Raw genomic sequence first — 15,590 nt, 5'->3', positions numbered from 1 at the left:
TCTCAGTATAGACATTTCCTTTAAACCAAAACTGCTCCCCACATGATCTGAAAGAAATTCCAAACCCTGCCTTTCTTGCCACTTGGAAAGAGTAGGACTGGGAGGACAGCTTGAAAAGAAAGAATCCACTAAGGAGAAAAGGTTCCCATCTGCTCCTTATAGTGCTCCCCACTACTTAGACAAATACTTAACAAATACCACTGTGTGCCAGGCTTCATCCAAGCTCTCTCCAATTTATTAATATTTGATCTTCATGGCAAATCTATGACCTAATTATTATTATTCCTAATTTATTCTGAAGAGACTGAAATAAAGATAGTGTAGGTATTTTGCCCAAGAATACACCTTATTACCTATTTGGGACTCCATTTATCTCAGTGCTCTGACTCTCCCTTCCTTTTTTTATTTCTTTCCCCTACTTTTTTTCTACTTCCTACCTAATTCTTTTTTCATCTTTTAATGAGTTTTGCCAGTAAATCAGGATTTTTAGGGGGGCAGAGAGTCAAGGAAACAGAGAATATGGAACATTGGTTATATACTGTGACAAATATTTAGTGACAGCTCTAGGAACTTAGAGAAGAGCAACAGCAAAGATGAGCACGAGGTATGAGTTTATGTGGCCTCAAGTTGGTCAATATCTGAAATTAGATTTACTTAATGACAGTCCAGATTGTAGCTCAAATCATAGAAGAGAGAATTATGTCAGCATCGAGGGGTCTTGCGTCATGTTTATTTTATTAAAAAAAAAACGAACTTTTTAAAGCTTATTTAAGAGCGCAACTAAGAGGGACACCTGGGTGGCTCAGTGGTTGAGTGTCTGCCTTTGGCTCAGGGTGTGATCCCAGGATCCGGGATTGAGTCCACATCGGGCTCCCTGCAAGGAGCCTGCTTTTCCCTCTACCTATGTCCCTGCCTCTCTCTGTGTGTCTCTCATGAATAAATAAATAAATTTAAAAAAAAAAGAATGCAAATAGGACTCCACACTGGGCATGGAGCCTACTTTAAACACACACACACACACACACACACACACACAACTAGCACTTCTGTGCATGAAAAGAAAATAGAAGCAAAAAAAAAAAAAAGTCAGTAGCTGTTATCATGCCTATAATCTTTCCAAATGTGAATAATTTTCCAGGGTCAGTTGAAGCACCATTCTGCCTGAACTTCAATCCTTCCAGCACCTCCCAACCCTGGGACCTCATGTAAGTAACTTAAACTTTCTGGCCTCAGTTTCCTGCTTTATAAAATGTGAATAATAATGTCTCTACCACAGGGTTGCGATGACGATGAGATTTAATGTTAATCAACAAATTTCTAAAAAGAGCTTATGCAGTGAACTATTGTCATTTTATAAAATATAGTTCATATTTGGAAAAAAAATACATAGTTCATATGTTCAAAACATAAATTTCTATCTGCAGTCTGGTACTACATCAGAATATTCTAATTTGACCAAAATTTTCACTATTATAAACATTTAGAGCTTTAAAATAGTCTTTTACTGTTCTAATTAATCATTATTTACTTTTATACCTTTTTATCAAAGCCCTAATTTTCTGGTTCGTCTATCAAAAGAATCTTAATTCAATTTTTCACAGTGCACTAAAACATACAATAATTATGATAAATATATATAAAGTATTTAGGTGATATAAAACTAAAAGTCCTGAAGTTCATTCATAACAACGGTATGACTCAACACTTCCATACACTAAAGCACCACAGTTATGAATAATTTAAAGGATAAAAAACAGTTCTAGAGAAGAAGTTAAATGAATTGGAGGATTTTGAAATTATTATTACTACCATTGCTCCAGTTACCATTATTCTAATTTTGCTTTTGTTTGATTCCTGCCAGGAACCAAGCAGGAGATGTGTGGTTCAATTTCAGCACCAGGACGCTTGAACAGCACCATTGAGAGTTCTAACCACTCCGCGGTTCCTAGTTAAATTTATGCTTAACCTCTGGCAATTTGCACAGAGGGTCCTTTCAGCCAAAACCAGACAAAAATTATACAAAAACAGAGAGCAAAGTAATAAGAACATGTCCTGAATCAATGTATAATGGTCTCAGTGATTTTTTTTTTTTCTCTCTGGAATGAAAAGTAAATTACATACTGGAGACATGAAGAACATTCATATATTTAAACACTGAAGACTGAAGATAGATAAGTAAATATATTTCTTCATCTTTAAATAAAATCATGATCTAACAAGGATTCAGTATGAGAAGATTTTCTAACATTGGATAGCTTTTCATTTTTAAAAATGCATTTGAGGCAGATAATTAAATAAAATATTTTTATATACCTTGTTGGAATCCTGAAGTCTGCATTATTTCCCAGTTTGTAAGCCACTTGTAATGCAGTTGATCCCACTACCCTCTGAATAGCTCTTCTAGATGCTGCTTTATCTACCTGGAACTGAGAAATCAAGTCAAACCCTACAGAAAGGGAACACAAAATAAAAAGTCTAAAATGAAATGGGTTACATTCCTTACCACAACCTTCCAAATAAAAGAATGTATCAGGTAGGTTCATAGAAAGCATGCATTTTCAATATGATATAAGGTTACTTGCCTGGCAAATCATCTTGGCCAATCCTGACCTTTGGACAGAGTTCATTTCCACCATTAGAATTTGAATTAACAGGGAATCCTGCAAAAGAGTTAGCATGTCATCCTACACCAACCACTACAAGGACCATGAAGATATATCAATAACAATAAGGGCTGGACAACTATTTATAGTAGAATAATATGCCAAATAGCTTGCTTATAGTGTATTTGGCTTTAATTCTATGGCTCTAAAATTATAATTAATTCATCTCATCCTAGAAGGGAAACAGAGTGTAGAGTTTTAATAATTTGTACTGGGAAAATGTTCCTTTGGAGGAAGTTAGGAATTTGTTCCTTTTGGAATGAGAGCTGCGCAATGTTCTGAATGGCACAGTGTCAGATGCCTGTTTGGAAAACTTCTGGTGGCTTGGACTAGAAAATATTCCTTAAACACCACATATTTTAGAATACCTAACAGAATCCAGAGCCAGCCTTGAGCCAGTTAGTGGGATTTCTGGAGAGCAGAGTTCTTAGGAATCTTTGTTAAATAGAGGAGTTTGGAGGGAGAGTTGGGATTTATTAATCCAAAATAAAGTATATAAGATGCTTTTAATTTTACAAATTCATTCTAAGAGATCAAAAATGGGTGCCGACGTAGACCATTGGTATCCTCCTAGAATAGGGAAAAGTAATGAAGATACAAGAATCATGAAAATAATTAAACTCTTAATTCAATGAGAAATCCTAGAATTAAATTGGATGCTCCTTACACATGTGGAAGGTTGCAGGGAAGAAGTTTTTAAGAAAGCTTCTTGTAACTGTATAACCCCAGCACCTTGCTAAGACTCATCTGACAACAGAGGCTTCCTAGACTTCAGAAAAAGCATTTTCCAGCTACAAGTTTTGGCCCAGCCATCCCAATACATCAAAATACTCTTTACACCTCCCCTGACTCCAGGTCATTCACCCATCCATTCATCCATCCATCGGTCCACCCAGCCAACATTACCAATCACCACATTAACCAAGTAGGTCCAATGTGCAAGGCACTAGAGTACACAGGTTGGTTTTCCTGCCAATTGTGATCACAGCCGGGATTTCTATACCCAGTATTGGCCACATAAAACCAGCCATGGAATAAACCCATGGCTAAAGCAGGATTGAAGAGTAAGGCTGTGGAGGACCATGGATATTTCATTCAGCCCTCACTCAACCACCGTCCTGTCTGATCCTTTCTGGGAACAAGTGATATTTCAAAATGCAGAAACTGTGGCCCTTACTTGGGCGACGTTTGACAGCTGCAGATGTCCAAGATCCCAGAAAACTGCATACAAAGAAGAAAACTGGAATTTTCCTGAAGAGGAGAAAAGAAAATGACTCAAATAGGAGTCCCTCCAGATGAGGACTACTTAAATATCTGGAAATATGGTAAACACAATTAATGAAGGTAATCAAATCTCAGTATAGTTTACTTTTTCCATTTGACTTTGAACTCTTGAGAGATTTAATGAAGTCTCACGTTTCCAGCTCCTTCTAAAACAATCATGAGATCGCTATTTGCTTTATCATACTTTCTCTGTATCTCCCTATTTCACTGTTTTTACATCTATTTCCTTGTCTATGTTTTCTTTCATCCTAATATTTCTCCCTCTTCACTTTAATAGCTCTCTCTTTCTCCTTTCTCTCTCTCCTCTTATGCTTATTCTTTTGTTTCACTCCCATCTGTCTTTCCCTGTCTCTCTGAGTCTCTCTCTCTCTCCTCTCCCCTCCCCATCTACCTTCACCTCCTCTTATCCCACTACCGCTGCAGAAACACAGACCCTTGGTTCTGAGGGCCCCCAACCCAGTCTCCCCACCACTCTTTCCAGTGTCAAGGTCTTACCAGAAGTTCTTCATTTTCCCATTCGTTTTTCTTTTGTGCCAACAGTCCCGGCTATGAAGGGGTTGTAGGGGAGGTCAGCACTCCCCCCAAGACCCCTTCACTGTCACCCCAGGACTAATGGGTTCCAGGCCCAGCCTTGGTTCGTCCTGCCTGTGTAAGGACTTAAAGCAAAGGGAGTGAGCCAAAGGCATCGGTGACACTTTAAACCACAGGAGAGGGAAGGGGTGGGGAGAGGTGGCCCTGTAAGCCCAGGCCCAGCCAGGGGTGTGTCCTCAAAGCTAACAAGGTTACACTGAAGGAGGGATTAGCAAGGGAAAGTTTGCTGAAAAGAAAAAAAGTCAGGATGTGGAGAAATTCACCAGAAAAACTCAGGCAAGCTGCTATAGGAATACAATGGAAGCTTTTAGAACTGCTATAGAAATACAGTGAATGCTTTTAGAGGACTGAGGTAAAGAGGGGCTCACTGGAAAGCAGAGATGTGGGAACTCATGGGGGCCTTGGTGCACAGCCAACCTAGATTTGAATCTCCATTTGTTCTGAAGTTTACCAGTTGTATGTTTTGGGGCAAATTAGTTAATCTGTGTGTAACTCAGCTACCTTAGATGAAAAGTGGGTTGAAAATAGCTACCTAAAACAATTGTTTTGAGAATGAAACAAGATATCAAAGCAGAAAATCAAATGCCTGGCACAGGGGAACAGTCATTCTTTCCCATTGTCATCATCATTATAACTAACACTTCAGTATTTGACCCCTCTGTTGAAAATGCTTAAAGCCTGATAACATTTAATTCTCTAAACACTATAAAGTAAAACTAAAATGACTCCTATTCTACAGGTTAGACAATTGAGGCACAAAAAACTTGGTAAAATGTAATATCAAGTCCCCTAGTTTTTATTTCTTCTTAAGCTCTATAATTACCAGAGCTAAGCAGAATATCCTGGGACGTAAACAACATATTATCCTCTATAAACAAGTTGAGAACATGTTACAAGGAGCATAGACCTGAAGGGAAAGGTTTTTTTTATCAACACCATATCACATATATCCATCTTCTCTTCAGAACCTAAATACTTCAAGAAAGAGCCTCCACCTTATCCACTTGGGATGGTCTGCTTTTTGTCCCATCTTGGGAGACATCAGTGTCCAATCAAAAACAAATACTTGTCAGGTTCAGATGATCCACTGATCTTAATAAGTTTTGGTGTCTAGTATGAGGTAGTTTTGTTTTCTTGATATTTCTTTAATTTTTAAATCAATTGAATTTTTTAATTGCAAAATAAATGGTATTATTTTTTTGTTTGTTTCTTTAAAAAAAATTCTTTCCTCTTCTGTTTTCCTCAGTTTGATGGAGAATTTGTTTGCCATGATGAGCTGAGAGCCAGGTAAACCTGAACATCTACCTCATTTGTTCCTCTTTCTAGTTTCTACTTTTGACCTCCCTGTCTCTCCCCTGGCATTAGGACATCCATTTCTTCATGTTGTTTGGACTCTCCACAGGGCCTTGTCATTCTCCTTCCATCAATCAAAATTATGGTTCCCAAAGGCAGCCATTTTGGCTGAATCACAGAATTATAAATGGTTCTAGCCTGGCTTTTTCTTGAAAGTTGACCAGGGCTTACGTAAATGGAGCAGTTAACTAATCAAAAAACAAAAAAAAAACAAAAAACAAAAACAAAACCAACACAAAAAAAAAAAAAACCTGAACTCTAATGGTAGGACTTCAGAAGAGAAACCGTGCAGCTGGGGACCTCTCTGAAATCACACAAGGTAAGCCAGCCCTAGATTCACAAGGCAAGGGGCATTTTCCAAAGGGATCCTCTCCACTTAAGTTCTTTATTTGTATCACAGATCTTCTAATACTATTTACTGTGGGAGACAAAAGAGGCAGATTTTCCTGTGTAATTAAGTGTTTGAGAAATCCTTTTGTTAAGTGTTTTAAAGATCTTACCTGCTTTTGTCCCCTCCTCCTCCCACTTTGAACAGTCCTCTACAGCTAGAATGAGAAGGCAAATGAAGGGGGAATTTTAATAAATGTTTTTTTAAATGAGAACAAAATAGGTTTTCTTATAAGTGGTTTGGCTTTATTCTAGTTTGGCAGTTTTATGTAAGATGTTGAAGAGCAAGCTAGAGCTCTATTAAGAAAGAATGTAAGTCCAGAGAAAACAAGATCTCTCTCTCTCTCTTTCTCGCTGTCTCTCTGTCTGTCTGTCTGTCTCTTTCTCATACACACACACACACACACACACACACACACACACCACATTTAAGGATACTTTTTCTCCTTTTTCTACCCTGTTTTCTATTAATTATATTTCATACCTTGACACGAGAGTCTCGCAGGGAGCAGGGCAAACCCCACACCCTCTGGTCAGGTCAAATTGCACTCTAAAGTCACAGACACATAAGCTTTTTCATCACTAACATTGTTCCCTCACTTTACCTAACAGTTTGCTCCTAAAAAGCTATGTGGAAATGAAATCTGATCAATTATATAAAATCATAAATGCAGTAAGACAGCTCGATATTTAAAGATGATCCATTTTGTAAATAGAAATATTTTAGCAGAATAATTATGCTTTCATCTCTTTTTACTCCCTCCCTCTCCTAACACACACACACACACACACACACACACACACACACACACATCTTCCCCTCTCTAGAAATCCAGAATTTAATTTACTTGCAGTTTAAATCAGGGAACATAATCACAAATAATCATCTTTCTTGATCATCTATTCTCTTTCATTTGTGTCCTCAACCATTTAGCAAACACTTAGTGAATGACTATATGTACCAAGTATAAAACCATTCTTACCAAGTGCTAGGAGTTGAGGAGACAAAAAGCCGTGCCAAGGAAGTTCACAGCCCAGTTGGGAAATCCAATATGAAAATGTTTGCAAAACAGTGAGGGAATGAAGCTGCAGTACCATTGAGAACATATATGAACTCGGTCCAGGAGCATCAGGAAATTTTTCATAAAGGAAGTGAAATCTTAAAGAATGAATGGAAGCTTACCAAGAGAATAGGTGGGAACAGTACATTCTGGGCAGATGAAATAGCAGATACCCTGGCAAAAAAGGTAGAAGAGAGTATTTTAGGAACCCAGGTTTAATTCAGGAACTCTTTCACTTGGTAAATATTTATTGGTGACTCTTCTACCATGAGCCTTGAACTGGTCTCAGCACAGAGGTACAGCAGAGAAAGTCTAGGTCCCTGCCCCATGGACCTTACAGCTGGTGGGGAGACAGATACTAAATTCAGGTAGAAGAATAGACAAGATAGTTTGAATTGGAACTGTTATAAAAATATATATACAAAAATGGGCAATGTGTATTAGAGAAAGGCAGGGATAGGTGTAGAAGCTGATCAAGATTGAGGGGTCAAAAAAGGCTCCTCTGAGATGATAAATTTTGACTCAGACTAGATGAGAATCCGGAGACAAGACTAAGGGTAGACTGGATAAAGGAGAGGAGGGCGAGTGAAACACTTTTCAAGTTTGAGCAACCTAGTAGATGGTGATGTCATTTTCTGAAATGATATAAGGACCCATGCAGGAGACATTGAGTAAGGAGATATTGAAAGCCTTTGAAATAGTTTGGACTTTATTCTGGCTATTAAGGGAGCTGGTTGAGGAGTTTGAGGCCAATAATAACTTTTTAGATATGTCTTCCGAAAAATGGTTCTGGCATTGCTGAAGGATGAATTGGATGGATTTGATAAATATGCATGCATACACACAACTGAAACAAGTTTCAGAAGAAAATATATATCCATATAAATGTAGTGCACCCTATTTTCTGTTTTATTCTGTTTCATTTTTTAGTGATGGTGACTACCTCAATAAATTGATTTCAGGACCAGCTAATTGGTTGCAACCCAAGGTTTTAAAAACATTGCATTAGAATGCAGTAGGCACTAGGTATGTCAAGAGATATCTTTCCTCTTATTACCTGAGGAGGCACAATAGTTGGACATCCCATAAAATTCATAGAATAGTCAAGAAGACTCCTTAGTTTTTACACTACAATATTTTTAAGTATTCTTTTGAAGTGAAGTTACCATAAACTTACAACTTTTTAAAAAATATGCCATGTGTCTCACATTTATTTTATAGATTAAAACAAAGAAGAGGCTCTTTTTAAACTAACTTCCTAATAGTATATAGTTGTAAGCTTTCTTCTCTATATCTTGTTTTTAAAAACAAAAGATTCAAATGCCTAGTGACACATAGCAGTGGTGCGAGGATGCTGCAAATTAGCCACAGCTAGTACATGAAATTTATCAAAGAAATCTGGCTGAGAAGCTGATTAATAATCAGAGAGTTGCTAAAACTAGGATTCCCACAGTTTTGCATTAAGTTAAGTTTTACTGTAAAGAAATCTACCACAATCAAAGCTCTATTTTTAATCTGCTTATTTTGGCTCTACATTTGTAATTGTAGCCTAATCACATATAGCAAGCTAATAGAGCCCCATGATGATAACCATTCTCTCTGAAATCACTCACAAATAAATGTGTTCTTGCCATGAGCCATTAATACAAGAATGTGTTATTAATATAAATACCACCCCCATCTCCAAGCTTTCTGGTATATTATTTTTGCTTCCTCAAAAATATGAATATTTGCATCTCCCCAAGGAAGGGAGAAATCAATTCCTCGCCACCACACATGTGCTTCCAATATGTGTTGCTACATTTGCTTCCTTGCAGATCAATTATCTTCAATTTGTAGCAGCTGATTCATGTCCTAAGTCTCTTTTGCATCTTCCAAACTTTACCTGCTGGTCACTCAACATTTTTTTCTACATGTCATAAGCCCTTCTTTCTAACAGTGGTTCCCAAAGCTACATCAAAATCACCTGAAGATAAAAATGTATCTCTGGGCTTCACCCCCAGAGTTTCTGATTCAGGAGATTTAAGGTGGGTCTAAGAATTTATATTTCTAACAAGCTCTCTCGTTGATGCTGGTGCTGCTGGCCCAGTGAGAAAAGCTGATCATAAAGGTAATGTTTTCAATTCCATTGAGCTACTTTCCCTTTTACTGATATTAAAAATATTAGTCTGCAAATCCATAATTACTTGCCAAATAGCTTTTTAAAATAAACGTCAGTTGTACCCATAGGACAGATCTACTGGAAACATTAACACTTATGAAAATAAATTGTATTAGCTTATGAAAACAAATTGTATTAATTTCTTTATGTTATAAGTATTAAAGAAATTTACTTGGCAGAATGAAGTACAGAAACCCAAGCCTTCCCTTCTGCACTATTCTCATTTATCAAGCAAAAAATATAAAATGTATTCCTGAATCCATGTCACACTCTATTAATAAAATATAGAAAGATCCTTCATTCTGAAATTGCTTTTGCTCTTTTACCAAAGAACTTTTAAGTAAACATTGTTTTAGGTTGCATCCTATGAGATTTTATGCATTCACTAGCTTTCACACGCTGGGAAATGTTTGCTTACACTAGGTGGCAGTGTAATCCTGCAATTTGAAACCTGAGCTGAGAAGTCAGACTAGAATTTGATTTCCAGTCTTTAAATAAACTTTGATTTTATGCAGATATTCCATTTTTGGTTGGTTTCCATATGTATATATTGAATTATTATAATTGATTCCATTTTATGGTTGTTCTCAGAATCAATGTGCAAATACAAAGCAACCTAATCGTTCAGAAAGTCTATTGAAGGAGAAAGACACTAAACACTCAAATTTTTTTGAATTTTAATTCCAGTATAGTTAACATACAGTGTTCTGTTAGTTTCAGGTGTACAGTATAGTAACTCAACAGTCCCATTATTACCCAGTGCTCATCAAGATAGCTATACTCTTAATCCCCTTCATCTATTTCATCCATCCCCCTACCCACCGCTCCTCTGTAACCACTTGTTTGTTTTCTATAGGAAAGAGTCTGATTTTTGGCTTGTCTCTTTTTTTCCCTTTCTTCATTTGTGCTATTTCTTAAATTCTACATATGAGAGAAATCAAATGGTTTTTGAATTTTTTTTAGTATTGTTGGATTCAGTTTATTTATTTATGTTTATTCACATAAAATCTTTTTTAAAAAATGTTCGGTAGAAAAAAAAAATGTTTGGTAGAATTCACCTGGCAAGCTCTCTGGCCTTGGGCTTTTTTTTGTCAGGAGTTTTTATTTTATTACTAATTCAATTTCATTGCTGGTAATCAGCCTGTTTAAATTTTCTATTTCTTCCTGCTTCAGTGTTGGGAAATTATATGTTTCTAAGAATGTATCCATTTCTCCCAGATTGTCCAATTTGTTGGCATATAACTTCATAATCTTACAATCTTACAATCATTTGTATTTCTGTAGTGTCAATTATTTCTTATCTTTCATATGATTTTGTTTGAGTCATCTTATTTTTTCTTTCTCAAATGAGTCTGGCTACAGGTTTATCAATTTTTTTTTTTTTATCTTTTCGAAGAACAAGCTCCTGGATTCATTGATCTGTTCTATTCTTTTTGTTTCTATATCATTTATTTCTGTTCCAATCTTTATTAGTTTTCTCCTTTTGCTGGTTTGGAATTTTATTTGTGCTTTTTTCTAGCTCCTTTGAGTGTAAGGTTAGGTTGTTTATTTAAGATTTTTCTTGCTTCTTGAGGTAGGCCTGTATTGCTATACACTTGCCTCTTAGAACCGCTTTTGCTTCATACCAGAGATTTTGCACCACTGTGTTTTCATTTTCATTTCTCTCCATGTAATTTTTGATTTCTTATTTGATTTCCTGGTTGACCCATTCACTGTTAGTAGCATCTTATTTAACCTCCATGTATTTGTGCTCCTTCCAGATTTTTTCTTGTGGTAGATCTCTAGTTTCATAGCATTGCGGTCAGAAAAGATTCATGACTTAGATCTTTTTGAACTTGTTGAGACTTGTTTTATAGCCTAATATGTGATCATTTCAGGAGAATCATGTGCACTTGAAAAAAATGTGTATTCTGCTGTTTTAGGGTGGGATATTCTGAATATATCTGTTGAATCCAATTGGTCTAGTGTGTCATTCAAAGCCACTGTTAGCTTGTTTTTTTGTTTTTTTTGTTTTTTGTTTTTTGTTTTTTGTTTTTGTTTTTTTACTGTTAGCTTGTTGATTTTCTGTTTGGACAATATGTCCTTTGATATAAGTGAGGTGTTAAAGCCCCCTTCTAGAAATGAACAAGGGGTAGTGGAAGGGGAGGTGGGTGGGGGGACAGGGTGACTGGGTGATGGGCACTGAGGGGGACACTTGACAGGATGAGAACTGGGTGTTATACTATATGTTGGCAAATCGAACTCCAATAAAAAAAATAAAATAAAGTCCCCTTCTATTATTGTATTACTATTGATTAATTCCTTTATGTTTGCTATTAATTGTTTCATGTAATTGTTCCCATGTTGGATGCATAAATATTAAAGATTGTCCTCTTTATTATATGGTGCCCTTTTTGTCTCTTGTTACAGTCTTTGTTTTAAAGTCTATTTTGTCTTCCTCTGTGAGATTTCTGTTCATGTCTTTTGCCCATTTCATGATTGGATTGTTTGTTTCTTTGGTGTTGAGTTTAATAAGTTCTTTATAGATCTTGGAAACTAGCCCTTTATCTGATACGTCATTTGCAAATATCTTCTCCCATTCTGTAGGTTGTCTTTGAGTTTTGTTGACTGTATCCTTTGCTGTGCAAAAGCTTCTTATCTTGATTAAGTCCCAATAGTTCATTTTTGCTTTTGTTTCTTTTGCCTTCGTGGATGTATCTTGCAAGAAGTTACTATGGCCGAGTTCAAAAAGGGTGTTGCCTGTGTTCTCCTCTAGGATTTTGATGGAATCTTGTCTCACATTTAGATCTTTCATCCATTTTGAGTTTATCTTTGTGTATGGTGAAAGAGAGTGGTCTAGTTTCATTCTTCTGCATGTGGATGTCCAATTTTCCCAGCACCATTTATTGAAGAGACTGTCTTTCTTCCAATGGATAGTCTTTCCTCCTTTATCGAATATTAGTTGCCCATAAAGTTCAGGGTCCACTTCTGGATTCTCTATTCTGTTCCACTGATCTATGTGTCTGTTTTTGTGCCAGTACCACACTGTCTTGATGACCACAGCTTTGTAGTACAACCTGAAATCTGGCATTGTGATGCCCCCAGATATGGTTTTCTTTTTTAAAATTCCCCTGGCTATTCGGGGTCTTTTCTGATTCCACACAAATCTTAAAATAATTTGTTCTAACTCTCTGAAGAAAGTCCATGGTATTTTGATAGGGATTGCATTAAACGTGTATATTGCCCTGGGTAACATTGACATTTTCACAATAAGACCTAGGCATGGCCAACATGCACATGAGAAAATGCTCTGCATCACTTGCCATCAGGGAAATACAAATCAAAACCACAATGAGATACCACCTCACACCAGTGAGAATGGGGAAAATTAACAAGGCAGGAAACAACAAATGTTGGAGAGGATGTGGAGAAAAGGGAACCCTCTTGCACTGTTGGTGGGAATGTGAACTGGTGCAGCCACTCTGGAAAACTGTGTGGAGGTTCCTCAAACAGTTAAAAATATACCTGCCCTACGACCCAGCGATTGCACTGCTGGGGATTTACCCCAAAGATACAGATGCAGTGAAACGCCGGGACACCTGCACCCCGATGTTTATAGCAGCAATGGCCACGATAGCCAAACTGTGGAAAGAGCCTCGGTGTCCATCGAAAGATGAATGGATAAAGAAGATGTGGTTTATGTATACAATGGAATATTACTCAGCTATTAGAAATGACAAATACCCACCATTTGCTTCAACGTGGATGGAACTGGAGGGTATTATGCTGAGTGAAGTAAGCCAGTCGGAGAAGGACAAACATTATATGTTCTCATTCCTTTGGGGAATATAAATAATAGTGTAAGGGAATATAAGGGAAGGGGGAAGAAATGTGTGGGAAATATCAGAAAGGGAGACAGAACGTAAAGACTGCTAACTCTGGGAAACGAACTAGGGGTGTTGGAAGGGGAGGAGGGCGGGGGGTGGGAGTGAATGGGTGACAGGCACTGGGGGTTATTCTGTATGTTAGTAAATTGAACACCAATAAAAATAAAATAAAATAAAATAAAATAAAAAAAAGGAAGTTAAAAAAATAAAAAAATAAAGTCTATTTTGTCTGATATAAGTATTGCTACCTCAGCTTACATCTATTTGCATGATAAATGTTTCTCCATCCCCTCACTTTTAATCTGCATGTGTCTTTAGGCTTGAAATAAGAATCTTATAGGCAGATATAGATGGGACTTGTTTCTTTATCCATTCTATCATTTTGTATGTTTTGATTGAACATTTAGTTCATTTTCATGCAAAGTAACTATTACTAGATATGTATTTATTGCCATATTGTTACTTATTTTGTGGTTGTTCTATAGTTCTCTGATCCTTTCTTTCAGCTCTTTTTCATGGTTCACTGGTTCACTAAAGATAGTGATATACTTGGGTTCTTTTCTCTTTATTTTTTACATATCTATCACTGGTTTTTTATTTACGGTTACTACTACATTTGTATAAAACATACATCCTGCATATAAGTCTATATTAAGTTGGTGGTTGCTTAGGTCTGAACCCATTCTTTACTCACCACCCCCCACTATATTTTAAGCATAGGGTGTAATACTTCACATAATTTTATTTTATGAATTCCTTAACTGATATTTATAGTATACCTATTTTTATTGTTTTTGTGTTCCCTACTTTCCTTACCCTTGTGGTCTTATCTATCCACTCAAAGTGTCCTTTTTGACATTTCTTATAGCGCTGGTTTAGTGGTCATGAACTCCTTTAGCTTTTGCTTGTGTGATATACTCTTTATCATTCATTTTATTATTCTGAATGATAGTCTTTCTGGATAAAGTATTGTTGGGTGGAGATTTTTTTCCCATTCAGCACTTTGAATATATCAACTCCCTCTGTCCTACAAAGTTTCTGCTAAAGAATCTACTGATAGCTCTATGGGGCTTCCTTTGCATGTAACTATCTTTTCACTTGCTGCTTTTAAAATTCTCTCTTTATCCTACTTTTTGCCATTTTAATTACTATGTGCCTTGGTGTGCACATTGAGTTGATTTTGCTGGGGGATCTCTGTGCCTCCTGGTTCTGGATTTATTTTCCTTTCCCCAGATTTGGGAAGTTATAAGCTATTATTTCTTCAAATAAATTTTGTGCCCCCTTTTCTCTCTCTTCTTCTAGCGTCCCTATAATGTGAATGTAGTTATGCTTGATGGAGTTGCTGAATTCCCTAAGAATATTCTTTTTTTTTTTTAGGATTTATTTATTCATGAGAGACACAGACTGAGAGAGAGAGGCAGAGACATAGGCAGAGGAAGAAGCAGACTCCTTGCAGGGAACCTGATGTGGGACTTAAACCCGGATCCTGGCATCACGACCTGAGTCGAAAGCAGGTGCTCAACTACTGAGCCACCCAAGCATCCCAAGAATATTCTTATTTTACATATTTTTCTCCTTTCAGCTGTGCAGCTTGATTAGTTTACATTACTCTCTTCCTGGTTGCTAATTCATTCCTCCACTTCCTCTAGCCTGCTATTTATTCCATCTCAGGTATTTTAAAGTTCATTTATTGTGTTTTTCATCTCCAATTGGTTCTTCTTTATCTCTGTTAAGGGTCTCACTGACATCCTCCAATCTTTTATTGATACCAGTGAGTATTTTTCTGATCATTACTTTAAATTCTCTGCCAGGCATATTACTTATATCCATTTTGCTTGTGTCTCTTGCTGTGGTTCCCATTCTTTCATATGGGACAAATTTCTCTGTCGTGTCTAACTCTCTGTGTATGTTTCTGTGTGTTAAGTAAGTTACCTATATCTCCTGCTCTTGAAAGTAATGGCCTTATGAAGAAGAGTTCCTGTAGTATCCTACAGAACAGTGTTTCCTGTTCACCAGAACTTGAGTGTCTTCTATGTGTGTTGTGTGCATCCTGCTATTGTGTCCTGGCTGCTTTTTTTCTTCAGTCCACTCATCTGCAGAGGCTCTCTTTGCCTATTGTGGGCATTTTTGGTCCCCAGTCAGGGTGGGGCATGTGGTTTTAAAATGACACACACCAGTCTGCTTTTGAAATGAGACCTACTGCCACTACCTCCAGGATCGTGTG

The 15,590-nt window shown here is 36.9% G+C and overlaps 1 protein-coding gene across 1 annotated transcript in view; it reads right to left on the bottom strand.

The window, feature by feature from the left end:
- The window catches only part of COL9A1 (collagen type IX alpha 1 chain), an 89,574-nt gene extending 78,421 nt beyond the window's left edge, over positions 1-11,153 (bottom strand). Inside the window, exons 1-4 of the mRNA XM_072832450.1 lie at positions 11,140-11,153; positions 3,841-3,914; positions 2,583-2,660; positions 2,314-2,446 (exon numbers count right to left, since the gene is read on the bottom strand). Of these exons, the coding sequence (XP_072688551.1) occupies positions 2,314-2,446; positions 2,583-2,660; positions 3,841-3,914; positions 11,140-11,153 (299 nt within the window). The remainder of the gene's footprint in view (positions 1-2,313; positions 2,447-2,582; positions 2,661-3,840; positions 3,915-11,139) is intronic.
- Between the last annotated feature and the right edge of the window lie 4,437 nt (positions 11,154-15,590).

Source organism: Canis lupus, chromosome 7 (genome assembly GCF_048164855.1).
Source record: "Canis lupus baileyi chromosome 7, mCanLup2.hap1, whole genome shotgun sequence".
Taxonomy (NCBI): domain Eukaryota; kingdom Metazoa; phylum Chordata; class Mammalia; order Carnivora; family Canidae; genus Canis; species Canis lupus.
The sequence above is the reverse complement of the archived record's forward strand: the minus strand, read 5'-3'. Positions and strand labels throughout refer to the sequence as shown.